Source organism: Mercurialis annua, linkage group LG1-X (assembly GCF_937616625.2).
Source record: "Mercurialis annua linkage group LG1-X, ddMerAnnu1.2, whole genome shotgun sequence".
NCBI classification, from domain to species: Eukaryota; Viridiplantae; Streptophyta; class Magnoliopsida; order Malpighiales; family Euphorbiaceae; genus Mercurialis; species Mercurialis annua.
Window position 1 is genome coordinate 56,173,860 of NC_065570.1, and position 17,075 is coordinate 56,190,934.

The window sequence follows — 17,075 nt, forward strand, 5'->3', positions numbered from 1 at the left end:
TAAATGTTTTGTGAATTTATTTTAAAATACATTAAATTTTATAATTGTATTTCTACAAAATAAACACATGATAAATTGATATTAAATTAACCAATATTCACTTTAATTTTATAATTAAAAAAATAAACTAATAGTGAACTTGTTTTTTCAAATAAACATATAGTAAACCGATAGTAAAATTCTTTTTTAGTTAACCGATAGTAAACTTAAAGTAAAAAAAAAAACGTATTTTTACAATTAGAAAATCTACTTTTGCAACTTTAAAAAGTCAAACTGTATTAATAATAAACTCAAGTAGGTGAATCTATATTTTATAAATTATTTGCACATCGCAATACTTTTCAAAAAAAACCTATAATTTATTGGATATTTATTCTCCTTTGTCATGTAATTTTCTTTATATATTTTGAATAAAAAATACCTATCTGAAAAATAAATTAAAATGAGATTCATTTGATTTGTTTAGTTAATAATGTTTTTTTATATAATTGAAAAGGAAAAAAAATTATGAAAAAAAATTATATTCACAAATTAATAGTTTATTGTTCAGTATTTATAACATTTGAAGTATAATTCTTTGATCAGTTAAACAGTTTTTAAACCTCTCCGTATCAAATCGAAATTAAACTTAATAACCAAAATTAACCATTTTTTTGGCAGATAAAAAGAAAAATAAGATTGAACCGCACTAAACCGGCCACTTTGGTCTTCAGTTTGGCTAATTCCAAAGCTGCCCACATTGAGTGCATTTACTTGCGGTTTTGTACTCCGATTACGACGCGTCAGAAGCAAAAAAGAAGAGTGAAAACCAGGCGCAAAATGGGTTCGTCGTCCTTAACAATTTCAACGGCACCTAAACTACGACCTCGGGTACCCCAACCATTCAGCTCAATAGTCCCACCATTTCAATTACATCTCCTAAGCGGAAGAAGTAAAGAAAATAAAGTAGGGCCTCTAATCATGTGTTGCTCCAATTCAAATTCTACTGCTTCTTCCTTTCCAACAGCAATTGAAGAACTAGCAGAAGATTCTTCTTCATTCGCAGCAACAAACATGTCGAATCCTGCTCCAATTGTTAGAAAACGAAAGAGATACAGGAAGCCGTACCCAGGAGAGCTCAAGGGTATAACCGAAGAGATGAGATTCGTTGCCATGCGGCTTCATAATATTAAAGGCAAATATACCCACAACTCCAAAACCAGCAGCCGAAGTGACGATGATAAAAACGATGATTATAACTCTCCAAACGACGCCGCTTTAGGTAAAGAAGATGGTGAAAGTTGTTGGGAAGCCAGTATGGAAGGGTTCCTAAACTATCTTGTTGACAGTAAACTCGTTTTCCAGACTATAGAGCGTATTGTTGATAAATCCGAAGATGTTTCTTGTGAGTTATTTGTGCCATTAAATTTGAAATTTACACATCTAATTGTTTCTTCAATTTGTGCTCAAATTTATAGTTTAATTATTTTACAGATGTTTATTTCAGAAGAACTGGTTTGGAACGGGCAGAGGGTCTTGCACAAGACATACAGTGGTTTACCCAACAACACAAGGATACGGTGATACCTGAGCCTACTTCTGTTGGACTGACTTACGCCAAGTATTTGCAAGAGCTTGCTGACAAGAATCCTCCCTTGTTCCTCTGCCATTTCTACAATATATACTTCTCTCATTTAGCAGGTGGTCAAGTTATTGCAAAACAGGTCAACTTTTATGTCTTCCTCTGCTTGTTTATTTGTCCCGTGTCGGTGGTGGTGATCATATTTTTTCATTTCTTTTCATGCTTTTGATTTCACCATAGTTAATTGACATACACCTTGCTTTATTCGAGCTTACAGAACTTGAGCAGACCAGAATTTATTTGTTGGAACTTACATTCTAAGTTAACGAGTCCCCTCTGCGGCTCTGTGTGCTGTGTTGATATAAAAAGAATCTCTCAATATATTTATATATGTAGCAGGTTGAATAGCAAATTTCAAGTTCAATCTTTTCATAGGCTATCAGGTTTGCTTCAATCATGCTTAATCAAATAGCCAAACAGATAATATCAAGTGAAGATTTTAAACATGGAACTTACATGATTTGTTCTGCTCATGTATCGAGTTTCTTTCTCAAGAGATAATAAAATCATAGTTAGAGACTCACCAAACAGATTGAGCTTTTGGTTGAATTGGTTATTTAATATGGTACTAGAGTCTATCGGAAGGTCTAGAGTTTGTTGTAATCCATCTTGAGAATTTTGGTTCGATTCTTCTAAAAACTCAAGTTGTCAAGTTGTTAGGTGAGGGAGCTATAATTATATATGTCAGCACACCTTGCATGTGAAGTTTATCTAATCTCTAGCATGTATGGTGTCATATTGCATTTGCCTATCAATCTGGCCGATGCTTCGACGTTCTATGACCTTACGCATCTGCTCTGAATGTTTGAGTGACCGTTTAACGCATTGAATTCTTTTTGTTTTTCAGAAACCCCTAGAATATTAAAACTTATAAACCAATTGCACTTTTTAAGAAGGGCGTCTCAGCCTCAATATGTAATTAAAATCATTATCTGTTGGTTTGTCGATTATAGGTCTCTGAGAAGCTCCTGGAAGGCAGAGAGCTAGAATTCTACAAATGGGAGGGAGATGAACAAGAACTGCTCAAGGGTGTTCGAGAGAATCTCAATATGCTCGGAGAGGTAGATTGATCGAGACTAGTGTATATGATTTGATTTGCATTAACTTTTACGGGGGCTGAGAATCCTTTTAATGCTATTGATGCAGCACTGGTCTCGCGATGTGAAAAACAAATGCTTAAAAGAAGCAACAAAGTCATTCAGGCATATGGGGCAGATAGTCAGGTTGATCATCCTATGAACCAAACTTGGATACAGATGCAGCAGTTTTTGAAGTGTGTTCTTGGTGAGGCTGCTATTAATTGCTACCTTGTTTTAGTCTTGCATTTTGATTGAGCTGATGTTTATGCATATTATTTACCCCGTCAACCATCAGTTTAATCTTGTAATGTTAGTGCCCATAAATTCTTCGATTTAAATATTAATTTGCCTCCCAAACTTGCACATTATTGGTAATTAGTACCAGAATTAACTCTTTTGTCAATTAGTTTCTCGAACTTGTTAAGTTTTATCAATTAGACTAAATGTATCTATTTTGAAAACAACTATAAGAAGCTAATTGACAAAAAAAATGGTTTAATTGATAAAAAAAAAGGGTTAAATTGATATTAAATTACTCAGCACTCCCTTACTTTGTCTTGGAGGAGACTATGCCGTCTTGAGGAGGAAAGGGGAGAGATTCATTGACCCTGCAACTGAATGAGTTTAGATAATTTTGAAGTGGAAAATGCATATTAACAAATCGATAGTACCAATTCATAAAAAAGTTATTACCATCTATTCCTTGCAAGTTCATGGGGCAGATTGATATTTAAGTCTAATTTCTTCCCCTTTGACTTATTATTGGATTCTGTATACTTTTTTGCAAACTTCTGCTATACTAATGTGTAAATATGGCCTCTTTTGACTATTTTCATCATCTACGTACCATCTCAGATATATAATCGCAATCGCAAACCCAACAACGTATTACCGAACCAGCAAAATGAGCTAAAATGATTGACAATGGAATTGCACGCATAAGTTTATCAGAAACGTTCAGCTACCTTGAAGACCAACAGTCAATTCTCCAGCTCTACTTAATCATAATAAAACAGAGAACTATTATCTAACTAAGCAATGCCTAATTAAACAAACAATCGCCCCTTAAAGGAACTCAACATAATTCTGGCAAATCTTTTGTCAATGGACGCTGATATTAGTGGGAGGCACGTCTCTCTTAAGTTTGGTCAATCTGTACATAATTCTAATAGAATTAGTAGGTGAGAAATCTTAGCCTTTTTCCGGCTTTTCTTCACAAAGTTGCATTATTTGTTTGTATCCTCAAAATGTTAAAATCATGAAATTTTTATAACATTTTGCCAACCACGTAATTCGTGCACGTAGTTAAGCATATTATAACACATTACTAAATATATTTTTTTTTGGTACAGGGTCCATGAGGTTTCCTGAACGGGTCTCAACTATGAGACGACACCTTTAAGCCTTCCACATTCAGACTAATCCCCACTCGAGCCGTGTAGGTCCCTTGCGGGAGGCAAACTCTGGCCCCAAGTTTTAAACGGCTGCATACATGAGTACGGTTCGAACCCGCGACCTCACTTAAGCTAGAAGAGCGCCTTACCAACTCATGGGGTTACATTACTAAATATATTGATAATGTAATTAGTTAACTAATTTTTTTTATATCTGGTCACCGACAGACAGAATCCATTGCCTTGCATGTGGATTAGGCACAAAGTCAAAAGCCATTAGCAATCATAGAAGAAAATTGTAACACTTCAAATTGAAGCTGAAACTCGTGCTTTTTTGTCAAAATGATTTGATACACCAAAAAATTTCGTGCATTTGCAAAATGGCAACAGCCAACGCTTATTGAATTTTGATCGAAGACTCCAATTTTTGAAAAGACAATTTATCCTTTAAATAAAAAAGAATGTGAAAGTCCACTATAAAGATAAAACGTCATTACTGGCTGAAAAAATAAAAAAAGTTTCTTGTTTGAAACTTGCTGGCAAATGTCCCTAAAAGAAAATGGAATTTATATTAAATACGCGTTAAAGACAACATATCAAACCAAGACTGTCCAAAGATTTTTATAAAATAGTACTCCATGTATTAAATTATTAATGTGTCACTAGAAAAACAACTTTCTCCACAAAGAAAAACGAGGATGAAGAAGAAGAAATTAAAAAGCTGCAATTAATGATTCTTTTATTTTATATGTTCCTTTATTCTTTATTTTCTTCCTTGAAGGATGGCTGAACATAAATGTTTCTTCTACAAAAAGGTACTGTAACTTTAAGTTATATTTTTATTTTTCTTGTTTTAATTTGTTTGGTTCCTTTTTTTTTATTAGTGACTCAGAGGTTTTATGTATAAGTGTTAGTTTTTTTCTGTTTAGTTTGTAAGTTATGAATTAATCATCAAAGTGAGCCTATGAAAACTCTTGACCATTTCTATTGCCTTATTTTTCTCTAAATGATCTAACTGAATAAAACCCAAATCACTTCCTATACTTTCTTTTTTCTTCTTTTGTCTATCTATTTTGATGGATTATTATTGTAGATGGAATCCACAGTAAGTATGATAATAAATTTTTTTTTTATATATATATCATTTTTTTAAATAATTTGTATAACTCTTGATTTTTCAGGATTCATTAGTGATAAAAGCTCCAAAGAAATCTCCATTGGTATTGAGATTAGTGGTGTTAGCCTTTGCTATGATCTGTGGTGTTTACATTTGTTCAATATGTTTAAAGCAAATAGACCCACACACAGCATCAAAATTGTTAAAGTTTGAAATTTTTGATCAGCCATGCAATAATTCAGACATACAACCATGGGAAATTCCTTATGTACATTACCCAAAACCTCAAACATTTAGCAGGTATCACCCTAATTATTCTCCAATTAAGAATGTTCTGTTTTTTCTTGAAATGAAGGACTAAAGTGCAAATTTTATAAGTGCAGGGAGGAATGCAGGTGCAATCCTGTAAGATATTTTGCAATATTTTCAATGCAGAGATCAGGAAGTGGATGGTTTGAGACATTGATGAATAGTCACATAAATGTAAGTTCTAATGGAGAAATATTTGGGAAAAGGGAAAGGAGACAAAATGTTTCAGCAGTTGTGAATACATTGGATAGAGTTTACAATCTTGATTGGTTTAGTAGTGCTGCCAAGAATGAATGCAATGCTGCTGTTGGCTTCAAATGGATGCTTAATCAGGCAAGATTTGTTTATCAAACAATCAATTTTAATTACGTCCAAACTTTAGGGTTCAAATTTCTTGCGATTATTGAACTATAAATTTTTTATATTTCAGTTACCGTCGTTTTATTTATTATATTTTGGTAATTCAATTTGGATTTTCTAAAATACGAGGTCGCAATTTCGATCAATAATTACTTATGTGGCAATGAAAAAATTAGGTGCACATAATTTTTGTCGCCCATATAAGCACTAATTTGCTTAACTTTATCGAGTAACCTCCCGTTAAGAAAATGGAAGTTGAGTTATTAAAATATATAAATGAAATGATGATGCCTGGACTTTTAAAAAAAAAAAAAGCTTATACTTCATTAGCGGCAAAAAAATTAACCCCAAACTCTTTATCGTAATCTATTGGGGAAATATTCGAGTGATGCCTAAATATTGCCACTTATTTCAATTTGCTACTAGAGTTTTAATTTATATATTTATGATAACTAATTTTAATTTTAGTTTCAGAAAAAGTATCTCAATTTTTTTGATCAAATTAAGCTTACGTATTCTAAAAAATGTTTCATCTAATTGCCACGAAAGCTTAATTTGATAGGAAAATATTGCAGTACTTTCACCTGAAGTAATAATTTAAAGTAAATTAAAATGTAGATACCACATAGTTTAGGTACGTCATAGTCATTTAACCATGGAATGTGTTATTGAAATGATTATGTTTGTAATTTATAGGGTGTGATGGAACACCACGAAGGGATAGTGAAATACTTCAATGAGAAAGGAGTTCATGCAATTTTTCTATTCAGAAGGAATTTGCTGAGAAGAATGGTATCTGTTCTTGCTAATTCCTACGACAAATCTAAAAAACCTCTCAATGGAACCCACAAGTCCCATGTTCACTCATCAACTGAGGTACAATGTTCTTGCAAATTCCTATCACTTAATTTTTTTCCTACCTTTATAAAATTCTAATAAAATGTAAATATTTTTTAAATTTTTATTCACATTATATAAACAAATTATGAGTCTGCCATTGTTGCAGGCGGCAGTTCTTGCAAAATACAAGCCAAGAATAAATGCCACCACATTGCTAGCTGAGCTCAAGCATGTAGACGACAGAGCTGCGAGGGCAATAGGATACTTCAAAACCACTCGTCATATTGTCGTTTACTATGAAGATGTCGTAGGTAACCACAAGGTAAGGCCAGCTTGTAATATTAATCTAGTTCTAACATTTTTTATTAAGATTAAACTAATATATTTGTGAAATGTAATGTACAGAAACAGAAACTAAAACAAATTCAGGAGTTCTTGAGTTTGCCGTATAGAGAGCTTACGAGCCGTCAGATTAAGATCCACGTACGGCCCTTACTTGATCAGATTGACAACCCGGAAGAAGTTCAACAAGTACTTAATGGAACATCTTATCAGAGTTTTCATCAGTCAGATTATCAGTTATAGTTTTTAACCATTTATTTCAAATATTTAAATCACATTTTTTCTCTCTTTTACATTAATTTTTGATATCAAGAAGTTTTAAATGATTTTACGTTAATCTTACTCTTAGTTTCTGCCTTTTATTTCTTTTTCTATTTTCTCTTTTCTTTCTTTTCGATAAATAGAAAAAGATGAGCGCTTGTGGAAAGATTTGAACCCACGATCTGATAGTTTGCTGCCAATATTTATTGGCCATTTGAATTATAGCTCATTAATTTTTTTTTCCTGTTATTTTCATTCAATTACAATCCTGAGTAATTTGGCGTAATTTTAATAATATATACTAGTAATATGTTTATTAAAAGTTTTAGGCAAACACAGAGACTAAAATTTATTAATCTAACAACTTTTAACTGATCGGTGGTATTGTAATTACAATGTGATTCTCAGATTCCGACATGTCAAACAAAACACGCATGCACAGCATGGCCAAGCATAATCACATGTAAAATACCAATTGACTTGCATATAAAAGAAAGCAAAATATAAAATAAAATATAGACAATTTATCGAAAATTTATTTAATTTAACTCTTCAATTTATTTAGTTCTCAATAAAATCCATTCAATAATTTTAATTGTATAGATACATATATTTTAAAAAACAAAAAACAAAAAGTAACCACGGTGACGTTTGATAATATTGAAAATTAATTGCTGAAAATAATAATTGTTGAATTAAATAAGTCTGTTTGATAACTTCAAATTACTGAAAAATTATTAAAATTATTAAATTTACATATTAAACCTTTAATTCTAATTTAAAATATGTTTTATGACCAATAAATTTACTCTCTATTAAACCAAATATTTTAATTCAATTACATCACATATCACAAAATCATAAAAAATCATAATTCTATTTAATAAACTAGATTCACTTAAATGTATATTAATATTAAATGTAAATTAAATTTATAGTGTTTAATATTTGTCAATATATCTTTATATTATTACTATTTACACGTTTCGTGTCCTCTATATTTATAGGATATTGTTTTTATATGTGTCGTTTTCGTGTCGTCTTTATTTTCTGTTTTCACTTCTATGCTACCTAGCGGTGAACCAGTAGTCAATTGTTTCGATCACCATTTGATTTTTAAATACTGGTTGAATGCATAGAAAAATAAGAAGAGATCTTTAATTTTTGGCAAAGAGAAATATTTTTTGAGAAAATTAGGGAAAACACTCCATTTTTGAAAATAATTGTAAAGATTACCTCACCAAAAAAAAGATATGGAAAATACTTCCCGTTTTTTTTTATTTCTGTTTTTACTCTGACGTGGCTTTTTTTAATATAACTACCTGGTTTATTTAAGTTTTTACTCCCTCTCTTTTATAATTTATTTTTATACTCTCAGAGCAGTTACTGCTCTTCTTCTTCTTCTTCTTCTTCTTCTTCTTCTTTTCTTCTTCTTCTTCTTTTTTTTTCTTTTTTCTTCTCTATCTTTATTTTTCGTCGCTCGTCAATCCTTCACCGATCTGCAGTCGCTTCGCCGCAAATCCGCCGCTCTTCTATATTAAATTTTAGCAATTTTTTTCTTAACTCGTGGTGATTATTACGAGTTATTTTAACGCTCAGATCCGAAAAAATTGTTCTTCAAATTTTTCTGTTTTAGATCTAAAAAATCTGCATAAATAACAATTTTATGATGAAAAAAATAATTTTCTGCAGAAATAACGATTTTTTACAGAAAACAGCGTCTGATTATCATATCGTTATCACTATGACGTTATCATATCATTATCATAACACTGCAGCGAAAACGATTTTTTATTAAGAAAAGTGCTTGATTATCATTTCGGTATCACTAACGTTAGCATATCTATACCATTAACGTTATCATATCAATATCATAATATTATAAGATTATGATAATAATATGATAAGATTATGATAATAGTATGATAAAGTTATGATAAAGTTATGATATAGTACGTCATGATAATGTTATGATAATATTTTTTGATACTGTTAAGATAAAGTATATTGTGATAATGTTATGATAAGTTTATGATAAAAAATTATGATATAGTTATGATAAAAGTACGTCATGATAATATTATGATAATAGTATGATATAGTTATGATAAAAGATAAATAATGTTATGATAATAGTATGATAAATTTGATGATAATAATATGATACCGTTTGATAATAATATGATAAGGTATAATAAAATGTTATGATAAAATACGTTATGATAATATTATGATAATGTTATGATAATATATTATTATGATAAAGTAGGTCATGATAATGTTATGATAATATACTGTTATGATAAAGTACGCCATGATAATATTATGATAATATAGTGTTATGACAAAGTATGTCATGATAATGTTATGATAGCAATATGATAATCAAACATTATTTTTCATAGAATTTTTTTTATTTTCTGCAGTATTATGATAACAACATGATAATGTAGTGATAATGATATGATAATCAGACACTGTTTTTCCACAGAAAATCGTTTTTTTTGCAGAAAATTATTTTTTTTCAGATGAAAATCGTTTTTTTCTACAGATTTTTAGATCTGAAAACTGAAAAATTGCAAGATCGATATTTGTTAGGTGTGTAAGTTAAAATAAACCATAAAAATTACAGAATCGATAATTTAAATCTCAAATAATAGTGGAACGACGACGGAGGCGATGGCGGAGCGATGACGAAGGCGATGGCGGAGCGATGGCGGAGCGATAATGAAGAAGGAGAGAACAAAAATGGAGAAAAGAGAACCAGAGAGAGAGAGAGAGAAGGGAGAGAGGCTGTCAGTTATATGAGAGTAAAATTCTGAATATTTTGACACAGAGAGTATAAAAATAATTAGACAAAAATCATGAGGTATTTTTAATATCTTTTCCACACTGAAGTAATATTTCCTATTATTTTCTTATTTTAGGTAAACACCTAATAAGCCCATGTTTTTTAGCAAGCTGCGATATAGAAATTGGGCCGGGGCTCGGGCTCGTCTAACCCTGTAAAGTGTTGGTTTTGGGCCTATGATATTAGCAGAAGAAGAAAGATGCGGCATCTTGTCCGAAAAAAATCGGTCATGTAAGCATCTCTAATGACTCCTGTCGTGCAAATTAAGATTCGGCCTCCCGCCATCTTCTCCTACTTCTGCGATTTTTATTTGTCCTAAAAAATACCAATTTTGTTTTTTTTTAACACCACAGGGACTTCAATTCTCCGTCTCTTCAATTTCATATTTTCCCTTAAAAATAGTTGTGATGCTTCGTCTCTCTTTTAAACTCCGTCGTTACCGTCGCCTTCCTCGCTATTTCTCTTCCTCTTCTAAAAATCCCGCCCAACCTCCGAATAACCTCCACAATTCCCGTTATGCCCCTCCTGAACCGCCTATTCTTCACAATAACCCTCTCCTAACTACAACAAATGTCGCCGCCGCCGCTAATTCTCCTCGCTACTCCGTAGTTTTTATCTCCGCTGCTGCTGTCGTTTCTGCTCTGATTGCCTCCGTCGCTATTCTCTCTCCAAATGACAAAACTAACCCTAGTCATGATCATAGCCATAGCCATCACGCCTCTAATCCTCTCCACGCCGCGATTGAGCACGCCATTTCAAAATCGAATGAGTCCTTTAGAAGATTCTTTTATCACGTGAAACAAACAGGCGTTGCCTCATCGGTTTTATGGCAATCTTTGAGGTCCGTACTGTCTTCCGCCAACCATGAAGTCAGGGTTGGATTCGAACTTCGTGTGGCTGCCTTGTTGGCCGACATTGCAGCCGCTAACGGAGAGCGCAGAGCGGCGCTTGTTGGGGCTGGCGGCGGGAAGGTGGTTGATTGGTTGCTGGAGACTGTGGCGGTTGGCAGTGGGACCCAGGCTGAGGCTGCGAGGGCGCTTGCTTACTTGATTGCCGACCCTAATGTACGCGGTGATGTGCTTGGGAGGCCTCACGCTGTGCCCTATCTCTTGCGCTTTATATTTTCTTGCCAGCCTAAGAAGAAGGTTAGTTTTGCAATTGCCTTCTATTAAGAATTCGTATTTTAGGGAAAGTTTATGAATTAATAATTGTGTGCACAGTGATAAACATTTCATTGTTAATTGTGAAATATAAGCAATTTGAAGACGAGGTGGCTGAGAACTATGTAGGGGTAGAATTTCAGATTGTATTGAAAGGTCAAACTTGTAATATGCATGTCAGCGCTTATAAATCTATAATGTAGAAGCATTTTTACTTTATTAGTTTTTATTTGCAAATGCAGTAGATCACTTGGAGCTGTGTGTTTTTTACATTGATGTATTGCATTTCTGTGGGAGCAGCATTCAAGACGTAGTTCATTCGATATTTCTGATTCTTTGAAAGGTAGGAGCATGCTCGTTGCTGCAATCATGGATATTGTCACATCCCACTATGATAGCAGTTTAGAAAAGGTTCCTTTCAAGTCATCCTTGTCAGGGAATGCTGAAACAAGGGATATTGCTGCAGCTATCGAAGTCATTGAGGAAGGTGGCCTTCATATGGATGGGCAACAAGAGAATGAACGCGATGATGACGATAATGGGAGTGGAATGAAGGGTATTGGAATTAAGATCCTTGAAGGTACAACTGTTTTAGGACTTGGTAGAAATAGTGGGCTTGCAAAGCTGGAGGATTGTAATTCTGGTCATATAGAACTCCTTCAGACTCCTAAAACCCTTAGCTTGCTACAAAAGCAAGATGGTGCTCTGGCACAAAATTTGTCTTCAGCTGTTGTTCCTGGACTCTGGGATGATCTGCATTGTCAGCATGTTGCTGTACCTTTTGCAGCATGGGCATTAGCCCAGTGGGCAATGGCATCCGATGCGAATAGATCCAACATCCAGGAACTTGACCAAGATGGGCAAGCTGTCATGACTGCAATAATGGCACCTGAGAGATCCGTGAAATGGCACGGAAGCTTGGTAGCAAGGTTGCTGTTAGAGGACCGTAATCTGCCCCTAAATGATTCTGTTTCTGATTGGAGTTCCAGCCTTCTTACAACTGTTTCTCAGGCAAGTAAAAATGATGATATCCCGTTGGCTCAGGTGGCTTTATCGGCTTTCTTGCTTTCTGTTGAGAGAAGCCCAGGGGCACGGAATATAGTGATGGACAAGGGTCTTCAGCTGATGAGAGACACAGCGAAGCATACAGAAAAATACAAGCAAGTGCAAGAAGCATTAGCTAGGGCTTTGGAATTACTTTGTACTGGGGATATGCACTTATCTCTTGAGGAGAGCCAAAAATGGTCTGGCATTCTGCTTCCTTGGGTTTTTGGGAAAGTTTCATCGGACACTATAAGATCTTCAGCCATGAAAATCCTCTCATGCATTCTCGAAGATCATGGACCATCTTCTGTACTGATTTCCCAAGGATGGTTAACCTTGTTGTTAAAAGAAGTTCTGGCTTCCAGCAAGGCCTCATTTAGCAACGGAGTCATTCAGCCTAAAAATGGCAAAGTGAAGGTTCGTCAATACTTCTTTTGTTTTCTTTCAGGAATATTTTTATCCAGATTTTAATTCCGCATTATTTAATTTTTCACGTATGACTATGATGTGCTTATTTTCCATGATGCTAATTTATTTATGCAGACACAAATTGATCAGTCCAACATTCAGTATGCTACACAAACTGCTATTCAGTTGGCAGGTGCTGTTGTACGTCTAGCAGGGAAACAGCTGGGAGTAGCCACTGATTCTGTTGATACATTCCCACTGGAAGATCTTCTTTCCTTGGAACCCTTTGTCGGACTATTTCAAAACTATAAGAAAGATGCTGCGGCTAAATTTAATGTGGCAGATTCTGCTTTTGCGACCCTTAAGGGGATTAAAGCATTAACTGAACTTTGTTCTGAGGATTCCTTATGTCAAGAAAAAATTGTCGAACTTGGGGTCTTTTGTTTGTTGAAACGCTTTTTGTTATGCGATGATTACGAGAGGCTATCTGCAATGGAAGCTTATGATGCATCTAGAACCCTTGAGGCGCAGGAGCGAGTTCCAAATGCTAATGGAAAAACGCTCAATGCAGCTAGTGATTCTCTATCTAGTGTTCGGGTTCCACCTACAGCACACATTCGTAGGCATGCAGCTAGGCTGTTAACTGTTCTCTCACAGCTTCCTAAGGTTCAGAAGGCCATTCTAGCAGATTCAGCTTTGTGTGAATGGCTAGAGGATTGTGCTGATAGCAAGATCCCAGGTTGCAGTGATTCTAAAATGCAGAGTTACTCTAGGGCAACACTCTTAAATGTGTTCTGCTGTCAGCATGCTGCTCTACACAGTAGTATTCCTGATGGTGGAGGTACCAACAGAAACAGTGGTTGTACTCGGTATAATGACATGATATTTTTGATTAATCCTGAGTTGCCTCACTGGAAGCATTGTGAAAATATCTTTAGTAGTAGTATTATTAAAAGGAACGAAGTATCTTTGGTTAGGGATAATTCCGACGATGGCTGCAGTTCATCTGTAACCAGAGTTTCAAACACTAGTGAATGTTCTACTTCTGCCAATAATTCCCTTCATAACTCTAAATTAGAGGCTCCTAATAGCGCTTTAAATGATGGTGAATGTTCTACCTCTTCCAAAGAATACTTTAATAGCTCTAAATCAGAGGCTCCGCAGCTAGATGTTGTTTTTATCCATGGCTTGCGTGGTGGGCCTTATAAGACTTGGCGTTTATCTGAGGACAAAGTCTCAACTAAATCAGGTTTGGTGGAGAAAATTGATAAGGAAGCTGGAAAACTAGGAACATTTTGGCCTGCTGAATGGCTATCATCTGACTTGCCTCAAGTACGCATGTTTACCCTCAAATACAAGGTTTGTCTCTATCTTAATGTTTGTTAAAGAAAATCCTGATTTTATGGGAATGTGTTCTGTCATAAAATACCCCTACATTAGCAAATCGAAATTCCTACGCTAAAATATAATTTTAAGGTTTGTGAACTTCCCGACTTAATTAATTAGTTGAAAATCCTAAGTTACATAAGTTTGTTTTAAACTTCTAATTTCATAATTCTTATTCTCCATTACGGTTACATCTGGAAAACCTTATATTTTTCATTCTGGGAACTCAAAATGATTATATGTGCTTTTTTTTTTCTTTCGATTTGGATTTATTTTTTTTACTTTTAATTGTTGTTGTTTGCAGACAAATCTTACACAATGGTCTGGGGCCACACTGCCTCTTCAGGTACTTTCGTTCGGCATTCTAGTGGCATGAGCAAATATTTTGATTTATTGGCGGGTTTATCCATGCTAGAAGTTAAGTTACCGAATTTGAATTTTTTTATTTTTTTTTTCTTTATGTTTAGTAAAATCAGCAAATGATTGTAGGCTAGCAAATAATTGCTGATTATATTAAGCTCTGTATCAAAGGCTTCTTTCTTGAAGTCTAAAGATGAATACAGCATAACTCTTGGGTTTTTTTAATTCATATAAAAAAAAGACTCGTGAGTTTTAAGTATGTTATAGGCTTTTAGCTAATAAGTGTCAATCTTGTTATTTACACCAATAAAATTAGTTTATTCAATGGCTCATATATGTTTCTTGTATTTAATACTTTATGCTGTTAAAGCATCATTAAATTGTCATTGGAACGTGCAGGAAGTGAGCTCTATGTTGTTAGAGAAGCTTGTTGCTGCAGGCATTGGGAATCGGCCTGTTGTGTTTGTGACTCACAGGTAGCAGCTATTCGTCTTTCTTGTTACTACTATCATTGATGTTTATTTTACAATTAAGCTTATTGAAGGTCCGAAATATTCCTGCACCAGTTAACAAAATGATGGCAAACATTTAACCTTTTTAATTTAAAACTTTTTGATAACAATGATTTTGATATGAAACAGTCTCAACTCAAGTGTTGATTTTGAATCTCAAGTGTTGATTTTGAAGAGATTATCCAATTTATAGATAATGTACATCAAGGTCTGTAAGTTAAACTTGTGTATAATGATATGGTATAGTGTGTATATACATATATATTGACTTGTTGAGAGTTAAAGCTATTTAGCAATTTTCTGTGGTTGGTATATAGGACTGTTATAAGTTCTTTTTGTTGGTCATTCCACATTTCTATGGTTGGTTTCATCTTTTGGGACATTTCCTGATGGCATCTTGCTTTTGGTAATAACAGTTTGCTGTTGTTTGCAGCATGGGAGGCCTGGTTGTGAAGCAGATGCTGTATAAAGCCAAGGCAGAAAATATCAATAACCTTGTGAACAACACTGTTGGAATGGTAAGATTCACCTTATGGTGGTTAATTAAATTGCAGTTGTCCAGTGTTACTGGACTATATTTTTAATCTAAATCGTTACTATGTATCCAGGTATTCTACAGCTGCCCACACTTTGGTAGTAAACTAGCAGATATGCCTTGGCGAATGGGCCTTGTGCTCCGTCCTGCTCCAACTGTTAGTCCCTAACTCAATGCATCAAGTATTGGTTGCATAATTCATTGTAGTCAAAGTAATTATTATGAATCCATCCATGCTTATAGCAGTTATTTATCTGTTTCTTTCTCAGATAGGGGAGCTAAGAAGCGGGTCTCCTAAATTAGTTGAGCTCAACGACTTCATCCGCAACCTTCACAAGAAAAAACTAGTTGAAGTCCTAAGTTTGTGTGAGGTAATTAATGTGAAATTAAGATTTGAGACTGAACTTAAGTTTGTGTTAATTTTTAAATCATGTGAGACTGAATGCCGGTTATTATTGCTTTCCAGACCAAGGTAACTCCAATTGTTGAAGGTTATGGTGGATGGGCCTTCAGGATGGAAATTGTACCAATTGAATCAGCATACCCAGGATTTGGTGAACTTGTTGTAAGTGCTGTTTTCACTATAAAAAAAAAAATCGCTATCCATGCATGTAACAGTGTCTGAAATCTGATAACATGTTAGATTCTTAGGGAAATATGTTGCTCACTTGCTCATTTGTCATATAACTTGAAACAGGTGTTAGACTCGACAGATCATATAAATTCTTGCAAACCAATAAACCGTGACGACCCTTCCTATAAGGAGACGTTAGAGTTTCTGCAGAAGTTAAAAGCTCGTTATTCAAAAGAAGACGCTTCACTATAATCTTAAAGCACGAACACAGTTGGTGATGATCATGCAAATTTTTTGGATTAAGCTTTCTTGGTGTTGATGACGGTTATATATACATGGACAGTGAAAACAAGTTTTGCAAGATGGAGTTTTTTAGTCATCAACAAGTGGAGCAGCTTAGGGTGATCAGGTTACTTATTATTTAATCATCCAAACACAAGACTTGGAAATTCATTTGTACATTGATTCGGGGTGAATTTTGTATACTATCAGCATCTCAAAAGAAAAATACCCAACTTCTGTAAATAAGCTTACAGCTTATATTTAGTTTAAAGGTATTGTACTTGTACATAACTTTTAACAAGTAAAAGAAAATATAGAAATGCATGTTTATATGGAAGTTACTGCCAAGTTTGGATGGTTAAGGCATCTATAAGAGGTTATGGCTTCGAATCACGTATTTGTAACTAACTACAACTAACAATTGAGACTTTAAAGAGTCGAGATTAAAAAAACTGCCTAAAGTCTTAGTTGTAAATTACAGTATTGGCCGGGCAAATTTTATTTGTTGCACGGAATGAACATACGAGCCGTCAGATTAAGATCCATGTTCGGCCCTTGATCAAATTGACAACCCGGAAAAAGTTCAAAAGGTACTCAATGAAACATCTCATCAGAGTTTTTCTTCATTCAGATTATCAGC

General features: G+C 34.1%; 3 protein-coding genes across 6 annotated transcripts; all 3 read left to right on the forward strand.

The window, feature by feature from the left end:
• Positions 1 to 686: 686 nt before the first annotated feature.
• LOC126665757 (probable inactive heme oxygenase 2, chloroplastic) lies at positions 687 to 3,057 on the forward strand. Its single transcript, XM_050358652.2, has 4 exons — positions 687 to 1,384; positions 1,474 to 1,703; positions 2,575 to 2,682; positions 2,768 to 3,057. The coding sequence occupies exons 1-4, from the start codon at positions 820 to 822 to the stop codon at positions 2,858 to 2,860; spliced, it is 996 nt and encodes a 331-aa protein (XP_050214609.1). The 5' UTR covers positions 687 to 819; the 3' UTR covers positions 2,861 to 3,057.
• A 1,655-nt stretch (positions 3,058 to 4,712) lies between these two features.
• LOC126678698 (uncharacterized) lies at positions 4,713 to 7,399 on the forward strand. Of its 2 annotated transcripts, none has more exons than XM_050373594.2 (6): positions 4,713 to 4,909; positions 5,276 to 5,511; positions 5,595 to 5,853; positions 6,577 to 6,756; positions 6,887 to 7,042; positions 7,126 to 7,399. In XM_050373594.2, exons 1-6 carry the CDS (start codon positions 4,877 to 4,879, stop codon positions 7,303 to 7,305), a joined length of 1,044 nt encoding a protein of 347 aa, XP_050229551.1. In that variant the 5' UTR covers positions 4,713 to 4,876; the 3' UTR covers positions 7,306 to 7,399. The 2 variants fall into 2 exon arrangements, with proteins under 2 accessions (XP_050229551.1, XP_050229557.1); XM_050373600.1 differs by lacking the exon at positions 4,713 to 4,909 and adding an exon at positions 5,081 to 5,199.
• Positions 7,400 to 10,377: 2,978 nt separating this feature from the next.
• Positions 10,378 to 16,772, forward strand: LOC126659101 (uncharacterized). Of its 3 annotated transcripts, none has more exons than XM_050352713.2 (10): positions 10,381 to 11,319; positions 11,635 to 12,795; positions 12,922 to 14,145; positions 14,477 to 14,518; positions 14,932 to 15,008; positions 15,478 to 15,562; positions 15,653 to 15,736; positions 15,849 to 15,950; positions 16,046 to 16,144; positions 16,277 to 16,772. In XM_050352713.2, exons 1-10 carry the CDS (start codon positions 10,582 to 10,584, stop codon positions 16,403 to 16,405), a joined length of 3,741 nt encoding a protein of 1,246 aa, XP_050208670.1. In that variant the 5' UTR covers positions 10,381 to 10,581; the 3' UTR covers positions 16,406 to 16,772. The 3 variants fall into 3 exon arrangements, 2 of the variants coding, with proteins under 2 accessions (XP_050208670.1, XP_050208671.1); XM_050352714.2 differs by having other exon boundaries at positions 11,230 to 11,319; positions 11,678 to 12,795; XR_008789763.1 differs by lacking the exons at positions 15,849 to 15,950; positions 16,046 to 16,144; positions 16,277 to 16,772 and having other exon boundaries at positions 10,378 to 11,319; positions 15,461 to 15,562.
• The last annotated feature ends 303 nt before the right edge of the window (positions 16,773 to 17,075 follow it).